The sequence below is a fragment of the Silurus meridionalis genome, chromosome 7 (assembly GCF_014805685.1).
Source record: "Silurus meridionalis isolate SWU-2019-XX chromosome 7, ASM1480568v1, whole genome shotgun sequence".
Taxonomy (NCBI): domain Eukaryota; kingdom Metazoa; phylum Chordata; class Actinopteri; order Siluriformes; family Siluridae; genus Silurus; species Silurus meridionalis.
The window spans coordinates 9480987-9503636 of record NC_060890.1 but is presented as its reverse complement, the minus strand read 5'-3'; the positions used below and the strand labels follow the sequence as shown (position 1 = coordinate 9503636).

At 36.6% G+C, this 22650-nt stretch overlaps 1 protein-coding gene across 8 annotated transcripts in view; it reads left to right on the top strand.

The window, feature by feature from the left end:
* The window catches only part of tanc2b (tetratricopeptide repeat, ankyrin repeat and coiled-coil containing 2b), a 193163-nt gene that overhangs the window by 118278 nt on the left and 52235 nt on the right, over positions 1 to 22650 (top strand). For 6 of the 8 annotated variants that reach the window (XM_046853997.1, XM_046853995.1, XM_046853993.1 and 3 more), the window contains one exon: positions 12443 to 12559. The exons of the other annotated variants lie outside the window; for them this stretch is intronic. In XM_046853997.1, coding sequence (XP_046709953.1) covers positions 12443 to 12559 — 117 coding nt within the window. The remainder of the gene's footprint in view (positions 1 to 12442; positions 12560 to 22650) is intronic. 8 annotated transcript variants of the gene reach the window in all.

Below are 22650 nucleotides of genomic sequence, written 5' to 3'. Positions count from 1 at the left end.
GCCACACAATGTCTATTGTCCATTAACTCTCCTGTCAACTACAGCAATGCAATCTCATGCACTGCATATGTGCACTGCAGTTTTAAGTATTATTCTTTTTTTCAACTCCTGAGTTCATTACTGTGAGAGCACATTGCTTTAGATGGATTGGCTTACATCCAAAACCTTCCCAGGGTTCATATGCTCTTGCTGACAACACTACACCTAATTTTAGACCCACTACTGAGCAGTGCACATACAGTACCCTGTTAGCACTTACATTCCCTTTTGCAAGTTGCCACAATTAAGAACAGGAATAACCTAAATACTTTTACCCAGGGGTCTATTACAAGCATTTAATTTTAGCGTTAAATGCACTAACAAGGATCTCTCTGAAAGCTGTAAAACTTGACAGGCATTGTTAAATATTTGGCCAAGGCTACCTTCACGTTAAGCTGAATACACTTTCAAAATGCATCTTCTAACCTTAACCCTAACCTTCTATCCACACTGAGTGCCTCAAGAAAAAAGAACAGACAAATACTTTCCCAAATGAATGAATTTAAAGATCACAGTTTGTTAGTGTGGACAAATTCTTATAAAACCAATGATGATTTTAGAGTCAAAACAAACAACTTTATAACCTCAGGTTACTATCAGCAACAGCTCTGGCTTGGTGAAACAAATTTCATCAGCATTACCACATTGATTTAAAAAGATGAAAAGTAAATGTAGAAAATGATGCAGACCAAAGCTTCATATTTTTTTTTGCATCTTTTATTTTTTATGCATTTTATACATCTTCAGATGTTCTCCTGTGGCCATGCGATTTTTTTATTTTTATTTTTTTTAAATAATAAAATATTCATTTTATTTTGCTGAATAAAATTTAGAATGGAAATCATGGTGTATGCAGTAGAGATGGCTGCAGGTCCAGGATAAAAGGAGGGTTTTTTTTTTCAGCTGGCAAAACAATTCCAAAATCAGAAGGCAACAAACACAACAAGTTTGGGTAAAACTAAGCAAGAATCATGACCTATAAACCTATATATAGGAATTGAAAATGTTTGAGTCCTGGTGTACAGCTGTGTGTCATGAGATGGTGATTATGAGCATGACAGAGATCATGTGATTGTTATTTGAGAACATGTCTGTATGTAGCCTGTGAAGAGTTTTGCTGTAGACATGTTTGTAGTCCATACTGCATTCTGAGAGTTATAGTGAAGCACCGAATCCAATGCAAAGGTCATTAGGAACCCGAAAGACAGTAAATTAATAAATTATTTTACTTTTATATTCATCACACTAAAAGGTGGCCAGTACAATGACTCAATTATATTATATTCTCTTTAATTTTTTTCTTTTACATATTTTTAATCAGCTTTTGTTATTGCCTTGCAGAAAAAACATTACAATACATTTGTATACAAAATTATCATTTAAAAAAGCAGTACTCCAACTGACAACATGGACATCACTTGCTTCACATCACTTGTTTTCCACCTTCTTCCACATGCCATGGTAGGACTAAAATATAAATAACCCTTGTTAAACCTGAAACAATAAATATTTAAATAAGTATATGTTTTAGTGATGTGCCCGTTGCCCCCTCATTGCAAATGCACAGTGTATCTGACCTTTGCACTTAAGCTGTAGTGCTGCAGGAATGCTAAAACAATCTCATTACACTTGGCCACTAAAGCTCAGTATGCTCCTCTCAGGTAATCTCTCTACCGTTGTGTGGAAAATTGGCGGATACTATAATACAAGTGTGCCAACATAATATAAGTAATACAAGTTTGCCAACGAAGCTGGCTATGAAAAGCTCTGTCCTTGTGAGCTCAGTGCTCTAAAACCATGACCTCTGTTGCTTTATCATCCTTGTTTAGACACTAGAAGCTGATGTTTTCTCAACCTCAGTAATGCATTTTATCTATTGATTTTATTAAACATCTCAAACATCATCAACATCTAAATTCCTTCAGGAACTGCATTGTGCGTAAGCTTTCATTCGTTGTTCTGTTTCCAGTTTTCTAGAGCGCACATAGGAATAACTGTGCTTTCATCTATGTTTCCTCATGTTTTAGATTAAAGAAATCTTAAGCATGACACAATATTTAAATATGTGGCTGCAAAGGACCCTGTGATCCGCCAAATCCTGTGGTGTCCCTAATCATTGCTGCCTCTTATTAACCTCTCTGTATGTCCTTTTCTTCAACCCTGAAGTCATGAGTCATATTCTTTATAAATGATCTTGTTAAAATTGTTTCCAGTGAACTTCTGTGTCCAATTGTCTGGTTTCTGCATTACTGCAAAGGCCTGTTTGGTGGCTTTCATTCTCCATGAAAGAATTTCAATGACTGACTTGCTCTCTGTACAGTTGTTTTTCCATCTATTGTTACTCAGGAATATCAGGAATATCTTGAGTCTTTGTAAAATATTTTGCTGTAACTACATAGATACTGGACTTCATTTCGCAATACTTTTTTTTTAAGCAAAGTTGTTTGTGAATGTTTTTGTCGGCCAGACCCAACTTTAAATTCACATCATGTTTACTGGTAGATCTTAAGGAGATGAAAATGTGGATATGAATGCAGAACAATTTTAATGAAAGTTTCAACTAAGGAAACAAGTAAGTACAAGAACAACAAAACTAAGGAGAAAAAAACTAGGTGAGCAAAAGGCTAAAAAAATAGCTATTTATTTAGCATGCTAGCATACTAACCAATTAGCTTGAAACTTACTTACTTACTTACTTACTTAATGCTACAGCAAAGAAAAGTGAAAATGCAGAGCATGGACAACAATAGAAGAAATTGAAAGTATATAGGAGTGTGTGCTCTATTGTTCCAAAGAAAAATAGTCCAAGATGGCCATGACTTTTAAAGGACATCTTAATGGAAATGCTGAATTTTCTTGTACTTACATGCATACAGTAAATGACTATATATGTGTGTGTGCATATATTCATTTATTTGATCCGATATGACCTTTGAGTTAATTGTAACAATTGAGTGCTGTTTTTTTCTAGTTTGTTGATTTGCTTATGGATGGTTTCTTTTAAAATCAATATTCCACAAAAAGTTCATTGTAGAAACTTGGGCCAAATATATCATTTAAAATCTTTTAGTAGAGGTTGACATTAGGAATAATCTGTACATCTCACTTGACTCGAACTCGGAAGCTCAGACATCAGAGGTTTTTCTCGAATGCCACATTTCTTGTGTAAATATTCTTGTCATTCTGTATAAAACTGTTCATATGCAGTTCCATAAACTGCATACCATCTGTTAGCATTTGTGGACCTGCCCTCTTATTTCATTATACAAGCATTTCTTTTATGTATATGTATTCCTGTTAAATAATCCGGTCTGGCATTTAAGTTAGAGGTATGTCTTTATGAAACAGGATAAGACTTAGGTCTAGGTACTGTTACCTGCAAGAGCTTTTCATGTACACAATATTTATGTGTACATTCATGTGAGGGAAAAGGATTTTTTTAAAGAGCAAACATATGCAAGATAAAGCTATTGGAACAGCAAGAGGAGAAGTTCATTGAAACCAAACATTGTATGTCTATCACTTAAAACAATTAAATTATAAATGTGTGACAAGGCAGTTCTGTGCCGTACTGAAACAATAAATACAATCAAAGAGCAACCTGTAAATGAAATGTGTTCAGATAAGCTTAACTGGGACACCTGACTTTTCCAGCCATATGTGGTTATTCCCCAGACTGGTATCTCAAAAATGGAAGCACATAATTGTATAGGATATCTTTGGATGTGGTTGCACTTTACTTAAACTAGAAGACCCAAACCTGTTCCAGCAATACAATGCCCCTGTGCACAATGTGAGCTTCATGAAGATATAGTCTACATGGGTGGAGTGGAAGATCTTGAGAGGCCTGGAGGCCTATAGCGCTCTGTTGAACACCTTTAAATGAATTGGAACACTGACTGCACCCCAGGCCTTCTCAACTACAGCATTACCTGACTTTACTTATACCCTTGTAGCTAAATGAGCACAAATCATACAAACAAATTATAGCAGCAAATGGGGAATGTGGAATGGAATTTTTTTTAAAAGCACGTATGAATCTTGTGGTGAAGCGGTCAACTTTTGTCCATAAAGGGTTCTTTTCGGATGATTTGTTGTGTTATAACTTAAAAAATTATAAATATAATTATATAAATATAAATTAAAAAGGCCTTCAACCTTAAAAAGGTACTCAACAGTACCTGTAATACCATTTTATGATTATCTCATGTCCTGTTGTTTTATTACTGGATTTCTTTCTTATAATTTGTGCTTAAAAAATATCATATATTCACTGCTATATATTTCTGTTTGCGTGAGACTGTAATGAATTTACTGTCAAGAATGCAGTACATAAATAAAAGTTAGATTTCTTTTTTAATTATTATTATTTGAATTGTTTCCAAAAGAATTTTTTGGATTCATTTCAATGCTTTCAGTAGATTTTTGTCAGCAGCTTTTTTAATATTTGTATATTGCTCGTAAAAAAAAGTGTAATACACTATTTGTTCTAACTTTCTAAAGTCGGGTGTTGAGTGCTAACTCAAGCAAAATGAGCCATTTGATTAGTGAGTACACTCCAATACTAAAACACATATACACCTTTCACTTCACTTTTCACTTCACATTTCTGTAAATCAAATCAAATGTGTGTAGCTAGAAAAAGTCAGAGGAAGGTATGCAGCAGTGTAGGAGAGGAGGTGACGTGGATATTAAAGACACGTCAGGCTGCTGCTTTCGGAATCAGTAGCAAGAGGCGTAATTGGCAATGGTGGAGGATGAGCCAGGAGGGAGATGAGCTAGACAGATGTTGAGCTGATGAGAAACTGAGTAAGAACCTGAATGCTCTTCCCAGAGAATACATTGTGCGTTTAAAATACTGCATGGCCAAGTGCAGGAACAACAATCACCAGCTACACCAACATTCAAGGTATTTTCATGTATATGTAAATTGAGTGATCAGAGAAACAGAAATGAAGAATAGTGAGGCATGTTAAAAGAAACACAGCACAAGTAGGGGAAAAGCAACAGACAACAAAAGACAAAAGCTAGATGCTGTGTACTGTATAAGAGGTGATATATAAAAGTGCTTGTTACATATAAACGTGGATCAGGTGCAACAGTCATGTGACATGTAAGCGTCGTGATCATGCGTGCTGCAATAGTTGATGGGTCGTGTTAAGGCACAACCATGACACTATCTGTAATAGGAATTCAACATTCAACATTCAAGTTGTAATTGAACAGGAACGTACAATAGTGGTCTATTATACCATACAATTCTTACTCTGCGAATCTTCCCGGGAACCTCTGACATAAATTATAAAGGACACGAGGAAAACACAAGACATAAATTACACATTTGCAAAATTACAGTACTGTGAAGATGCAAGAAGGGAAAGGAAGAAAGTATATGTGTATATAAAGTGTACAGTGTAAACATAAAGTCCTGCAGAGGTAGTCGCTGTAGTGGAGTAGACTTATTTATAAATGTGTGTGTGGACAGAGGTGGACACAGTATTCTCTGATTCTCGAAACAAATGTTGTGCGTGGTAATGCACAAAAATGATCAGGGCTAATTGAACATTGGCCGTTGTTGTGACTCTCTGAAAAGTCTCAGAAGTCTAGTGGTGCTAGGATTTAAACTCACAGCCTTCTGATCAGAAGTCTGACACACTAACCACTGAGCTACCAATCAGCATTCAGTGAGGAAAACCTTCCTAATAGCATCTGTGCATCTGTGTATTCTGCTTCAAATTTCTATCTAATTCCACCACCTCAGGGTTAAATTTACTCAAAATAACCCAATCAAGTAATTAGAAAAGTGTTTAAATTTAGTATGAGCATTGGAATTGTGTTGTGGTAAGAAACTAAATCTCTTTAATTTGACTGACCATATGTTCCCTCTTTTTCCACTGTAGTCAACACACTGGCAGCATTGAAGGTCAAAAGAGGGTTAAAAGAGGAAAATATGGGAGGAGATATAAAGGTGGAGCTTTGTCTGTTAGGAGGTTTAAGCCACTAAGGAGGGTGACACGACACAGGATGTTCAGTTCAACCCTATAGATTTATCCATCTGACCAGTAAGCTGATCCATCATCACAATGAAAGGTTTATTGTGAAAGAACACATTAATTACCAGCACAGAATTGAATAGACGCAGTATATTCTTATGTTGTCACAAGTGCCATCGGTATGAAGCACTATTTCTGAGATATACACAATGCTTTGGTGTCACCGCTGCCAAGACAGAGGATAGAAAAGCAGCTGTTGCACAGTTCCCTGGAGAGATCCATCTAAGAAGATTTGGAAAGAAGCCAAGGTTGAACTGAAATCAGCTTTCTTGTCCGCAGCTTGCTAGTTTATGAGCCAGTCTGTGACCTCTGTCTGAGGTTCTAACACCTGTCAAGGATCAGCACCTGCTGGAAATGAAGACATTGAGCAGTGTCTCGAATGTATGCAGTTATACAAATTAAGTGTACTTGTCTGAGAAGATATGGAAGACTGAATACCTCCATACATTCACTGTGTTTGCATTAGCAGATAAGTCAGCTGTCATCTATAATGGTGTGACCTCTGCTTCTAGCTGCAGAACAGCCTGCATTTGCAATTACCAAATCCAGTGCATACACTGAATAAAAATCGGGGACCTGTGTGGTTTTACTGCTTTGATTACTTCAGAAAAAAGAAAAAAGAAAAAGGTTTAGAGCTGAATGGCTAGGCATTTATTTATTGCACACTATTTTAATTCCATTTTATTTATTTATTTGTTTATTTATTTATTATTGTCACATTACTGCAGTTTTCTCTGCAGTTTTTAAGACTATCTTATGCAATCTATATAGTTTTCATATCCTTAGATGAACCTAACAAATGCACAAATACTCACAGATGGATCCCAGTTGTTCAGGAATCACTGACACATGGAACAGATGTTTTGATGGCTGAATGTAATATTTTGCACTTGTACAATACAACACACTGTTTGTAGACTACGGTCATACAGTGTGTTGTTCACGGATTTCTGTAAATGAAGTCTTTACCTCCACTGCTCTTGTGTGTGGCTATGTGTGTGCACACTAATGGAAGCTGGTACACAAATCACAGGCAAGATATATCTATCAGTACAGTTTGAAAAACAGTTAAGTAAAACTGTGCTTATGCAGAAAAATGTGTGGATGTAACCTATATGCAGTTTGTTGCAACACTTCTAGTTTTGTCCAGAATCAAAGCACTAATGTTAGTGAAAATCATAAGGTAAATGACTAGCTAACTAGCTTGTTTATGGTACATTTAATGAGGATTAGCAAAGCAACAGTGATCTCAAAAGGCATCACATCTGTGAACCCAAGTAACCTATGTATATGTAAATAGATGTAAATACACAGTATATACTGTATATTTAGTTATATAAAATTGTTTTATATTTATTACACCCCATTACTTCTCAAAACTCAAGTACAGTCTAAATATTTCTATAAGTCCAATGAAAGTCCAAGTGTGAATGTTTTTGCACAGACTTTTATTATATTTGGAATTAGAATTAAAATCACATCTGTGCACACTGACAACACACACTGACAACGTACACTGACAACACACGCTGACAACTGTTTGCAAATTTCTGTGCCTTTTCGAATACCTTGGTGACAGATCGTGTTTGTGTGCTACTTTAACACTTTATCGCTACTTTACTCACTACTGTGCTTTCAGGTGATGTATCAAACCTCTCATGAAAAAGTGCTATTATAGTTAAAATGACTTAAATAATCGCACGAGCTAACGTCATTATTAGCTTGTGTGTGGTAGCTCTTTTAAAGCGTCGACTAAGCAAATATGGCAAATTGCTATTTTATCGTCCTTCTCAGAAACTTTATAATAGTTCCACACCGCTGATACAATCGTTTTTTGATTGGTTGTGTGGCGATGATATTAGTCTGTGCTGTGACTTAAGTGATTTGAGATGCAGCGGAGAGTAAAACACCTTTCATTTTCGTCTCCTATTTTCACCCCTTTTACAATTACTGGGCTTTTAAAACTAATCATTGATTTTATTGAGTGGTCTCTTCATTTAAAAAAAATGAGAAAAATCACACTCCATTTGGTAAGTTAAGCCAGGTTAATGAAAGATTGATCTCTGTCATCTCTCTATAAAAACATTATACACTAAAGCTTTTAAAGTAGGTACGTAAATAGGCAGATTCATTTATTTCTGATAATAATAGCTGTACGTGTGCCTTAGAATAAAAAAAATTTATTGCAACCTTGAAAGATGTTTCCTGTTCAGTGAGCTGTACACTCATATGAAATTAAATGCTGTGCTAATATGTTTTATGATTTACTGTCAGGTAAAATAAACTGTGAATTCATTCATCCTTCAGTGCAACATATTTATCAAAACCAACATTATTGTGCTGCGTTTATAAACCAATCAATGTCCTAAAAGGTTGTCTTCAGCCATCCTGTAAAGGTCATACGAAACCTAATATACTTTCAGGAACAGTGAGTTTTCTAGCAGGTGGCTATTTCCTTCCTGTCCATACACGATTTACTGCTATAACTATTTGGGCCAAGCTGTTATGTAGCGATTATATAAGGATTTTCATGATTGTACAACCACAAGGAATTCAAAGTGGTCTATCCTACAGCTAGAAGCAATGACTGCATCGGCTATAGGGGAAACATTGTGTTTTAAAATAGTATAGGACAACAATCGCTATAAAAAGGCAATAAGAGATTTGGTGGTTTATTTTACTGATTATTTTAGTAAATCCTTGGTGGTCTGGAAAAACCTGTCAGTTCACACTGTTGCTAAAATTAATAAATTACCAGCCAAGCAGGGTAAAAAATGTTTTTGCAGTAGCATGAAATAATTAAATGATATTTTAGGATGCTCAGCAAACATTAATGCTAGAGTTTACGATTCAGGTGTCTGCAAAAGAGAAATATATTCAGTTAAGGTATGTAGAAAATATGTATAATAAATACATACTCACACACAACAATTATCCAATCATTCAGCAGCAGCACAATGCATAAAAACATGCTGTTACAGGTCAAGAGCTTCAATTAATGTTCATAAAAAACCTCAGAATGGAGAGAAATGGGTATTTTAGAACATGCTGATCTCCAGGGATTTTCACATAGACTAGTCTCAGTAAGACTACACAAATTCAGTAAGAGCCAGTTCTCTGGGGGCAAAACTCTTGTTGATGAAAAAGTCACATGAAAGTGGCCATTTTTAAAATATATTGAGCTGATGGGATTGAGCTGACAGGAAGGCTGTGGCAACTTGAATAACCACTCTTACAATCTTGGTCAGTAGAAAAGCATTTCAGCTGAAAAACATGTTAAACCTTCAGGTGGAAATACTAAAAAAGAAAAAAAAGATCTCATTAGGACTTGCCAGACAAGAAGAAGTTTGAATTTACCAACAGCATCAATCCATGAACCCATCCGTTCTTGTCAATAGTCTAGGCGGGTGGAGGTGGTGAAATTGCATGGGGAATGTTTTTGTTGGGACACACTGGGCCCCTGAATACCGAATGAGCATTGTTTGAATGCCCCAGCTTGTCTGAGTGGTGTTATTAACCATGTGGATCCATCTATAGACACAGTTTATTTATTTCAAATGGCTACATCCAGAATGATAATGTGGCATGTCACAAAGCACAAATTGTCTCAAACTGGTTTCATGAATGATTTCAGTGTACATAATTGTCCTCCTCAGTCACCAGATCTAAATCAAAGAGCAGTAGAAAGAGCGACTCATAGCATCCACTATATTTAAGTTATATAATACATTATACAGCCAGAAGTATGTGACCCCTAGCCATTACAACTGTGTGGGCTGATATGTTGAACATTCCATCCCAAAGTCCTAATTTGTTTCTGTGATGCCCTCCACACTTCTGGGAAGGCTTTTTATTAGAATTTGGAAACTGGCTTAGGGATTTGTTCTCTTTTAGCCACACAAGTGTAAAAAGTCGGCACACACTTAGCATTGTAATTTATCTAAAATATTTTCAGTCGAGTTAAGGTCAGGGCTCTGTGCAGGCCATTTTAATTTTTAGTTTTACTTTTACTTCAACTTTGACAGACCATGTCTTCATGGAGCACGCTTTGTGCAGAGGAGCATTGTCATGTTAGAACAGGTTGGGCCATTTTAAATCTAGCAAAGGTAAATTGTAAATGCTACAGCATACCAGAAAACAATTCACAATAATTGTTTCTTTCACCCTTTGTAAGGATTCACCTATGGATGTGGTGATCAAGATGTCCATACACATTCTTCCATATAGTGTATATATTATAGTTGTTTTTGTTTTTAAAATAACTTTGTTGCATCAGCATGAGTAAATGTATAATTTTTCAATGCTTCAAGCTCTTTTTTTCTGTCATTTATGTGTTAAACCTTTTTCACACACACATTTTGATGTAACGCATAAGTTAAAACACAGATTTCAGTTGTGGCAATGGCACCAAATCCTACACAGTCTCACCCCACATCGTCACATATCGACGTTGCCTCGGATGGCGTACACATCCGACGCAGAAGGGAGCCCCTTTGCGTCTCTTTTCAACGTAGATGGCTGTCCTTTGCACTTCAATGCAAATCCCGCGTCGCTTTTCAACGTAGATGCCCGTCCTATACACTTCAATGCAAATCCCTCATCTTCGGATTAGGGTTAGGGTTTGGGTTAGGGTTAGGGTTAGGGTAAGGGTTTGGGTTAGAGTTTGGGTTAGGGTTAGGGTTAGGGTAAGGGTTTGGGTTAGGGTTAGGGTTAGGGTTCGGGTCATCTTCGGATTTGGACACGGCCGGGGGACAACCGACGAATCGGTCGTATGTAGTGGACATTTTGTAACATTATTATTATTTATTAAATATAGTATAAATAATCCGATACACTTATTATTATAAATAATAAGTGTTTATTAATTTAAATAATATTTATTATAAATAATAAGTGCTTAAGTGTATAGGACGGCCATCTACGTTGAAAAGCGACGCAAAGGGGCTCCCTTCTGCTTCGGATGTCTACGCCATCAGAGGCAACGTCGATATGTGACGATGTGGGGTGAGACTTACCTGCCAAATCACTGCAACAGGTCATGCTATTCTGGTTAGTGGGGCATGAACTGTGTGAACTTGGAATTCTGGACCAGTTATACTGTATTACCATCCATTAGTGAACAAAGAGTACAGTGTTCCTTCCTTAATCTTTGGCCAAATAAAACAGCTTTCTATTTTGTCATATCGAGATCAACAGAAGTAAGTGTCCAGAATATAGACAGAAGTTTGTGGAAACCTGACCATCAGATTCATATGTGATTTTTAAACATTCCACATTTAAATCCCATTTGCTGTTACAATAACCTCAAATCTTCTGGGAAGATGTTCAAATAGAGTTTGGAGTGTGCTTGTGAAGGTTTGCAAAGGGCATTGGTTAACTCAGCCATGTTGTGTAAGGAGGCCTGGAGTGCCGTCAGCGTTCCAACCCATGTAAACCATATCTTTCATGGAGCTGGCTTTATGCACAGGGGCATTGTCATGGTGAAACAGGTTTGGGTTTTCTAGTTCAAGTAAAGGTATAAATTAATGTTACGACATTTGAAGACATTCTATACAATTGTGTGCCTCCAAATTTGTGGTAACTGTTTGGAGACGAACAACAAATGGTTGGAAATGTCGAGTGTCCGTATACTTTTGACCATATGCAGTATTTAAATACAGCATCTGGCAAATGATTACTCATTTACAGGCCAGTGCTCATGTGCACCACTAAAGTAATCTTTATTTCTGTTACATTATTCGCATACATTAAATACAGCTTGAAAGTAAATGCAGTTTGAACAGGTACAATAATAATAATAATAATAATAATAATAATAATAATAATAATAACAAAGTATGTGGGTTGAGCAGTGCACATTGAAAATGAGCTTTGAGAATTCTGCGCTTTTACAGTGATGAAAGGAAATGTCAGGGTCGTTAGTTTGCTTCCCACAATGCCTTGCGCGAGACTTGAAATCAGTTCATACCAGGACAAGTGCTTTTAAACACCATACACTTGTACTGCATGTTGGCTTGTTGACTGTTGTTTGGTTTCCACCTTTTTGTATTGTGTCTGTCAGACACAAATGAACACACACACACACACACACACACACACACACACACACACACACACACACACACACACACACACACACACACATACACAAACACACACACACACACACACTGTACATGCGTACACACAGTTGAATGTTTTCTGTTCTGACCTTGGATCTTTGTTTGTCCTCCCTTCTGACACCTCTGTGTGTTTCTGTTTGTGTCCGTATGTCTTTCTGTGTGTCTGTGTGTGTGTGGGTGTGTGTGTGTGTGTGTGTATCTGTGTGTTGTGTGCACGCACGCTCTCAGCCCCTCTACGGAAGCTTAAGTTTGTGGAGAGCCCTCGAATACCTGAGTTTGACCTTGGCTACCTTTCACACACCACTTCCGCTGCACTGAATCCCAACCTGGACACACACTTCCCTGGTAAGAACATGAAACGTTTCCTCACAACATCTGCTGGGATTCCAGGACTGTGTGATACAGGGCCTGTTTCATCATTCGTTTTTTTTCTGTTTTATGTGACATGATTGTGTTATGGTTAAAGTTATATAACCATAAATACAGTATTGTGTAAAAGGGCTTTCTCTCTCTCTCTCTCTCTCTCTCTCTCTCTCTCTCTCTCTCTCTCTCTCTCTCTCTCTCTATCTCTCTCTCTCTCTCTCTCTCTCTCTCTCTCTCTCTCTCTGTCTCTCACTGTTTCTTTCTTTCTCTTTCTTGGGGTCTATCAGGCAAATATAAATAGATAGAAATGGCCAAATATAGGTAGACAGACTGACAGATATAGACTGGAAGGGGGACAGATACAGACAGACGTGTATAAGCTCCATAGAGATTTTATGTTCTTTATTTACTTCTTCTTTTTGCCTTTCCTTTTTTCTTTCTGCCGATAGATGTGCAGGAAAGCAGAGTGCTTAAATGTCATACAGAGTTTTTCATTAGTTTCTACCACACGAGATGAGAGACACTGCAGCTCAGCAGAGCTGGGGGGTGGGGGGGCATTATTTCCACTGTGCTGCACATAGCAGGCAGAGTTGCAGAGTTTAACATCTTACAGCTGCAGAATGTAGCTTTATACACTGCAGATACTCTCTCTCTCTCTCTCTCTCTCTCTCTCTCTCTCTCTCTCTCTCTCTCTCATACAGTACACACTCTCTTCTTCTGTCACATACACACTCTTTCGCATTTCCACAAAATACAGTAGATATAAACACACCTTACTTTTCACATAATTCCGCTAAGTAAATTGTACAGTGTTGATGTTGAAAAGGCAGGTGATAATAGTGTAATAAAGGTGTAATAAAGATGTACAAGATTTGTAATAGAGCTGTAATGAAGTTATTAGAACAGCACGGCTGTGTCACGACCCATCACTTTATAATGCACTTCGAATGACGTTTACTCACATAATAAACACTTAAAATAGATCTGTGATATATTATATAATTGATGATTAATTGTCTGTAATGTTGATAGAGTGTTATTTCCCAGTGTGAGACAGCCGAGTAATGACTGGCTTCACTTACACTCATGAGTCAGCCACCCAGCAAATATACCCTCTCTCTCTCTCTCTCTCTCTCTCTCTCTCTCTCTCTCTCTCTCTCTCTCTCTCTTGCTCTCTCTCTCTCTCTCTCTCTCTCTCTCTCTCTCTCTCTCTCTCTCTCTCCCACTCGCTGTCGCACTTTCTGCTTTTTTCAGCATTTTTATTGCCTCCCTTTTTTTTCTGTTTCACCTACTCTCTTTATGTCATCTTTCTATTTTTGTCTTGTACTTCCTTTCTTTTGTCTAGTGCCTTTCTTTCTTTCTTTCTTTCTTTCTTTCTTTCTTTCTTTCTTTCTTTCTTTCTTTCTTTCTTATGTTCTAGCTCTCTGAAAAGGTCTCTCTCTCTCTCTCTCTCTCTCTCTCTCTCTCTCTCTCTCTCTCTCTCTCTCTTTCCTCTCAAACTCCTAAAATCCCAAAATCTCTCACATACACTCAGAACCTCATCTATAGAGGTCTGCAAAGGTCTTCTTATCATTTACTTTTTATAAATTTTCTTAAGTTTCATTTTCTTTTATTCATACTGTTTTTCTTTCTTTCTTTCTTTCTTCTTTCTTTCTTTCTTTCTTTCTTTCTTTCTTTCTTTCTTTCTTTCTTCTTTCTTTCTTTCTTTTTCTTTCTTTCTTTCTTTCTTTCTTTCTTTCTTTCTTTCTTTCTTTCTTTATATCCGTCGTTCTTCCTCTCTGAGCTCTGTCATTTTTGTGTCATGCTTGTGTGTCTCAGTGCTGATGTCCCACCTGATATCCACTCACACTGGGTTTGGCATGATCTCTCTCTCTCTCTCTCTCTCTCTCTCTCTCTCTCTCTCTCTCTCTCTCTCTCTCTCTCACAACCACCCACTCTCTCTCTCTCTCTCTCTCTCTCTCTCTCTCTCTCTCTCTCTCTCTCTTTCTCTATCCTTTCTCTCTCTCTCTTTCTCTTTCTCTCTCTCTCTCTCTCTCTCATACACACACTCCAACACAGACAATCCAGCACAGGAAACAGCACCCTCCCTCTTCCCAGAACACGGCCTGTTGCCATAGCAACCATCTGTCTTCCTTTCTTGTGGTGCAGAAATGTGAGGATGACAGGAGGCATGGAAAGAGAGAGAGAGAGAGAGCTGGAGAGAGTGCGGGTGTTTGTGCTTTCTCCTCATATTTCTCTCGCGCGAGGGGGAGCGCAGGTCATTTCAGTGACATGTCCATATGGAACGATGTTCAGTAATTTCTGTAGCTGCCTTCACAAGCCAAGCTGAGAGGGATGAGCTATGTGTGTGTGTGTGTGTGTGTGTGTGTGTGTGTGTGTGTGTGTGTGTGTGTGTGTGTGTGGCAGCATTACGACTTCTCTTTCTCACACCTGTGTATGCTGTTCATTTTAGATGAGAAAGCATTATACATCACACTCCTGTTTTTCTGTTCATATATAGTATATACATGGTGCATCTATATATGTGTGTGTGAAAACATGTTTTGTGTGTGTGTGTGTGTGTGTGTGTGTGTGTGTGTGTGTGTGCATATGCCTTACTGCAAGAGTGTGGGCAGTTATGTGTGTGTGTTTGTTCTTATCCTGTAATGGAGTGTATTTGAGAACAGAGCGTAGGCACTGAGGTCTATACATGGACTCGTCTCAATGCGCTGACACAAAACATCCCTCGGGCCGTTTGTGTACTGGTGAGAGGGGTGATGATAATGATGATGAGGATGATGAGGATGTTGATTATTATTATTCTTTTTTGTACATCTTTAAGTACATATTTGTCATTCTTTTCCCCATAGAGACACATTTGATCCTTTTCTTTCTATCTATCTATCTATCTATCTATCTATCTATCTATCTATCTATCTATCTATCTATCTATCTATCATCTATCTATCTATCTATCTATCTATCTATCTATCTATCATCTATCTATCTATCTATCTATCTATCTATCTATCTGATTGTCCGTCCATCCGTTTGTCTGTCTGTTTGTTTGTCTGTCCATTCATCCTATACAGTATCTCTGTATAATAGGGTTAGGATTTATATATATATATATATATATATATATATATATATATATATATATATATATATATATATATCCCCAAAACTATATGTTGAAACACAAAAACATTAGGACCAGCCTAAAATGTTTAGGTTGACTTTTTTCTTTAGTTGTTTTTTTTAAAGCATTTACAGTGGTGTGCATTTCTGATTCACACAATCTATCTGCAATGCAAACATTACACACAAGTAAATGTATGTGTAAACATGCACTTTGTTCTCCAACAGCCATATTTTTCATGATGCTGCAAATGCAAAGCAATGAGTAAAAACAGTGGTAGAAGAAGCGGAGGAATAATACAAAAAAGAATATGAATCTTGTTGTGTGAATATTTTTCTATTGTTTAGAGGTAATATGGGCTTTTACACAGAGTTTATTAATAATAAACTGCAGTACTGCATTAGCGTCTAGACGGCAGCTTTAGAAGTTAAGGATTTGTACTAAAAAGTTACCGCTAATGAAGCCAGCTTGTGCCAGACCTAATCAACTAAACAATCTCTCACTGTTCTAATATAGTACATGCTGTCTGTTCTGCAAAGATCAGGCAAGAGGGGATATTATACATCACAGTGTGTACCACTCTCCCTAGTGCACAGTTCTAATCATCACATGTCTTTTATCATTTTAATATTTATCTTTGTAAGTGCTTTGTCCTGAGCAGGCTCTCTGGGGCACTGAGAGCAAGGTGGAGATACTCCCTAAGTGAGAAGGACATTAGTCTTTCACAGGGCACAGTGAAGATATTCAGTGTATTTACAGTAGAAACTCTTCTGAATAGCAAACATATTTGGTGAGGATGATAATAATGATGATTATGATGATGATGAGGATGATGACCATGGCCATGACCATGATGACCATAATAATAATAATAATAATAATAATTTATATTTATGTACGTATTTGCATTCCTATCCTACAGCTCAGATTAATGTAATCCTATGTCAAATAATAATGAAATTTACATTGATGTATATATTCATATAAACTTTCTTTTGGCTTCTCCCATTAGGGGTCGCCACAGCGGATCATCCGTATTCGAGATCCGCATGTTCGATTTGGCACATGTTTTTTTACGCTGGATGCACTTCCTAACGCAACCCTCCCCATTTATCCGCGCTTGGGACCGGCACTAGGAGTGCACTGGCTTGTGCAACCCTAATGGCTGGGGTTGGTTTCCTGACCGGGGCTTGAGCCCGGGCCGTGGCGGTGAGAGAGCCGAATCCTAACCACTAGACCACCAGGGAGATGTATATATTCATATGCTTAATAAATAGTATCTGTCTGTCTGGCTGGCTGGCTGGCTGGCTGGCTTGCTGGCTGCCAAGGACAATGTAAAGGGTCTAAAGCCCATCACAGGGTACAATGAACAAATTTAGTGTATTTATAAGTTCTCTCAGATAGCAAACATATAGCCAATGTGTATTTGCCAGGAAAAGTCACACAGAAGTCTCTACCACTGGTTTATTGTTTATGATGTTTTAGTATTTTTTTAAGTTTTTTTTTTCCTAAAACATTAAAAGTAATGGTTTTCAAACTTTTTTCAAAGATTACAAATTGTATTATTTATTGTATTAGTATTTTATTATTATAATCATTTTTATTTGTTACTATGTATTTTACTATTTTACTTTATTATTTTGAATATATAAGAAATTACTACTGACATCACTCTTTTAGATACCATCTTTGTCTTAGCTGTAGCATTTACGCTCGCTTTTATTATTGAAAGCCTATTTACTGAAGGAGAAACACAGAATCACAGAGCAACAATCAACAATCGATTTACAAATCATTAGTATTAGGTTGGTTTCATAGGTTGCGGACTCTGGTGGTTCTTGGAAACCAAACAAGAGATGCAGAGCTGTGGACTGTGCTCAGATCTCTGTCTATTATTTATGCTGTTTCACTGAAATATTCTTGGGATTTCTGTCCTTTTTTTTCTTTTGTATTTTCTCACTGCCTGCTAGAATTTTCTTGTTAGTAATGTGCAATTGCATTTAACACTCATTTCCTGCTTTAAACCCCCATTAGCGGTGCTAAAAATAATTACAGTTGACATACGAAATGTTCACTGTCAAGAGCATTAAGTAAAGATGAGGAAGTCTGAGGGGAGCCTGAGCTGTGTATCAGAGTGAAAGACATGATGTGATTAATGCTCATTGTCTGGGCTTTATTAGTTAACGAGCCTAAAGCCCAATATTAAGAGAGAATTTTCTGAAAGAAGCATAAACAGGGTGGAAACTGCAATCGGTAATGAACACATCCTCACATCCTGATGTTTGTATTACTAGTTTAAGAATCAGAATATATCTCAAATATGTCTTAAATTGTTTCATAAAATAGTTTGTTCTAACAAAAAAATAAATGAACAAAAAGAATGACAAAAGAAATGTAATAAGGGACAAAAGAAAAAAATGGAATGAGCCATTTTAGACACATAAAGAGATTTTATTAGATTTTTTTTGGTTGTAATATAAATTAGACTGGAATACGCAATATGTATTCCAATAAATGAGAGATCAGAGATAAAGCTTGTGATACAACTTGCATTGCATATGCATTTACAGCATGTATTTATTTACTTTGCCTTAGTCTACACAGGACTGTGCTGCTGGACATTAGGCTGCTATATATATATATATATATATATATATATATATATATATATATATATATATATATATATATATATATATATAAATTTGGGAAATAGAACCAACACCTTTTAAGTGGCACAACACAAAATCACTCATATCATCCAGATATTGTAATTGGGAATGTTTTTATGGATGGAGGGATGGAATACTGTCTCTCCCTTGTCAGTCACAACTGCCAATTATGGGTGTGAGCTTATGCATGTTGAATTGCCTGTAAAGTGCTTTTCTCTATGTGCTTTACATCACATTCTGACCTGTGATTTACCCTCCCTGGTTGTTCATGTTAAAGAAGGGGCTCTAACTGGAAGGTGGGAATTGGTTTAAAAAAAAATTAAAGATAAAAACTGAATTATTCATGAAAAAAAAAAACGTGACCAGATTTTTATAAAATAAACAGCTAAAAACTGCTAAAATGAACTGTCAGAGAGAATTATTTTTTAGGGCAGCAATGTAGGGACCATGATCATGCCCAACTTTGAGTTAAAATAACTAAAAAAGCACTAAACTGATAGGGATAGACCTAATGAACTGATGAATTGATTGCACAACACTCCTATTATACACATTGTAATGAAAAAGAGTCTATAAAAGTTCATGAACAGTTATGTTTTCTGCTAAATGCCACAAATGTAAATGTAAATGTACTACATAAAATGGTAAGATTGTTCACTAATAAGCTAGTAACCAGTACCAGCATTCTGCATACTGTAAATCAACAAACCTAAATGCAAAATAGAATATACAGTGTTCTTAGTCTGCTTTTTTTAATTTAATGATATATATACACAGATCAGGCATAACATTATGACATTATAACATTATAACCGGTGAGTGAATAACACTGATTGTCTCTTCATCATGACACCTGTTAGTGTGTGGGATATATTAGGCAGCAAGTGAACATTTTGTTCTCAATGTTGATGTGTTAGAAGCAGGGAAAATGGTCAAGCGTAAGTATCTGAATGATTTTGACAAGGGCCAAATCGTGATTGCTAGATGACTGGGTCAGAGCATCTCCAAAACTGCAGCTCATGGGTCATGGGTGGCCAAGGCTGGTCCATGTGGTCCGATCCAACAGATGAGCTACTGCTCAAATTGCTGAAGAAGGTAATGGTGTTAATGCTTGGTGGGTCCAGACTGTTTTGGCAGCAAAAATGGGACCAACACGATATTAGGTGGTCATAGTGTTATGTCTGATTGGTGTATATATAAAATTAAGCAGACATATGTACACCTGTGTATTCTAATAAACATTATAAATAAAGACAATTTTTTAATAACTTCCCATGAGGCTCAAAAGAAATTGGATTGGTCTGTCTAGATGACTTCACAACAGGGAGCTGAAAGCAGACATTTAGAAATTAACATTTACAATAGTCTTTCAGGGACAGAACAAAGGAAAGATGAAACAAGGAATGCCTTGTACTGTATGTCTTTTGTATAACAGGTAACAAACAAGCAAGACTGTATATGCAAGCATAGGAAACCAGCACTATATATGTACATTGCAATGAAAAAGTCCTGATTGATTTATTTTTGAATTTTTTGTATATTTGTCACACTTAAACGATTAAGATTCATCAAGTAAATTGTAATAATACACAAAGATAACCGGAAAACATACAAAATGCAGTTTTTAAATGATAATATCATTTATTAAGGCAAAAAAAGTTGTCCAAACATACCTGGCCCTAAATGAAAAAGTTATTATTTGATTACGGTTCAAATAATTATCACAAATTTTACAACAGCTATACAGTCATTACTACTAATTAAACAGTGCCCTCTCTTTTTAAATGATCAAAGATGCTATTTTATTCAAAAGCTGGAATGCTGAATGACCTTTATCCACCTGTAAGAATTCAATGACTTTGGAGTCTCCTTTTATAAATAAATAATCACAAAACAAAATTCACAATCTCTTTAATTATCCGAAACACTGTTTTTTTTTAGTGTTAGATTATGAATGCTGTTGCTGTAGAACCCATAAAATATTCATATAAAACTGTCCTTTGAAATACAGCCAGAACCTTTGTTATAAACAATTCATCAACACCTTCCGCCCAGTCAGGCTCAGCAGTGCTATATTCAGTATGATTACTATTAATACACGTAGATATTTATTGAGAAGACTTTAAGGTTGAGACTGTATTATATTCAGTCCTAAACACACCATAATAAAATGTACTCTACCTAATGCTACTTAAATGCCTCAGGACCTGAGTACTGACAGGATTACACATATAGGCTCATATCATTTGAACTGATCTGCTCTCAGGCACACACAGTCCACATCCGAACACATATAGGATGCAGTGGGTGTGACTGCGGAACAGCTTTAAGCTCTTTGTTGTTAGTATCTCTGTTTTGTTTAGGACCATTTGTTAAAGGTACTATCACTTACATAGACACTCGCAATGCACCAGGCAGTCATGAGGCGAGGGCCGCTTGGCTGCTTCTTGGAATGAAAGGGCGACCAACCGAGTGTGCTGTAATGTAGGCGGAAGAGTTGGATAATAACGTCCATAGATTTCGAAGATGTAGAGGAAAAATCTTAACATCGATATATAACACAGGCCAGATGCAGACCCAGCAAAATAGTTCAACAGAAAAAACCTAGGGGTGTGTCAGAGATGTGCTTTTCTAATCATAGCAGATCCTCCTTGTAGCAAATCCTCCATTTAATACCAGCAGCCCATGGAGCTTATCCAATCATATGCATGTAAATAAATGATTTATATGAAGGCAGCTCATGAGACTAGAAACAAACAATATGACTAGAGACATTTGCTTTAAAAGGGGAGAGATTTAATGCTACAACATGTTAAGATAACCTGTAAAATAACTTAGCTAAATGAAAAACAGGATGTTTTTAAGACAAATAGGAACAGAAGCAAATGTTTATTTGTAGTAATGTCTAGCAATAAAGGGCAATCACTTTAACTATCAAACAACAAACTGAATCCAAATAATAAGCATAGGTATTGATTCATTAATTTAGTTTTAAAAGATTTTTACAATAGACATATACTGTATGGACCAAAGCATGTAAACACCTGATCATAAGACTTACAGTATATGTGAATTTTGAACATCACATTCCACATTTGCTGTTAAAATAACCACCACTCTTCTAAGAAAATGTTCCTCTAGACTTTGTAGTGTGGTTGTGGAGATTTGTGCTTATTAAGATCTTTTTCAGGCCATTTAAGATCCTCCACGCAAACCCATGTAAACCATATTAATAAAGTTGGCTTTGTGCACACGGGCATTGTCATGCTGGAACAGGTTTTAGTCTCCTAGTTCAAGTGAAGGGAAAATATAATGCTACCAAATGCAGAGACATCCTATACAATTGTGTGCCTCCAACTTTGTGGTACAGAAACACTTATGTGGGTAACCACATACAGTCAGGAGCCCTAATACATTTGCTCATATAGTCAAGGTGGTTAGTAAAAAATGTTTTGTAACATTTTTATTGAACACTCCTCTATAAATTCTTTAAAATCAGTCTTTTTAGTTGCTTCACTTAGTCAAATTGAATTATATCCATACATAATGTGCTTCATCTTATGTCTCTTAATTTCAAATTGTATCACAAGCTTCAAATCCTACTTCACTTCATCTCCGGGGATGAGGTCAATGTAGAATTGGGAGTGAGAGATTGTTCTGGGCGTGTCCTTGTGGGAGTTGGGTGTGTCGACCATCACCTCACACACACCCAGAGTGATACACAGAGATTTACAGTCTTTATAATCGCTCAACCCACTTTGTGACAGCTAATCAGGAGTTGTGGCAGAGCCTGTGCTTGTGTGCAGTGTTTGATTGATACACACTGTTGGTTTTGGATGAATTAGGGAGTTGGTGGAATGGCATTTCTCAGAACAGGTGTGTTCTCCTTCATTTCCTCTGTATGTCTCTCACACTATCTCTTTCCTTATGGTTGTGTTGTAGAGATTACCGAAATGCAGAAATCTGTTATTCTCACTGTCTGTACACTATCCTTCTGTACCTCTCAGTTCTACTGAATATTTAAGGAAATGCGTCAGTGTGTGTGTGTGTGTGTGTGTGTGTGTGTGTGTGTGTGTGTGTGTGTGTATTCAGCAATTATAACATCTTTGGGCACACACTCAATGATATATACTGGTGTGTATGTACAGTATGTAGATCGTATGTACAGAGCATCAATTAGAAACAATTAAATATTAATTTACAGAATGAAATCAGAATAACTCATTATATCTCAATATATCTCAATCATTGTTAAATATTTAAATCCCTGCCACCAAAAT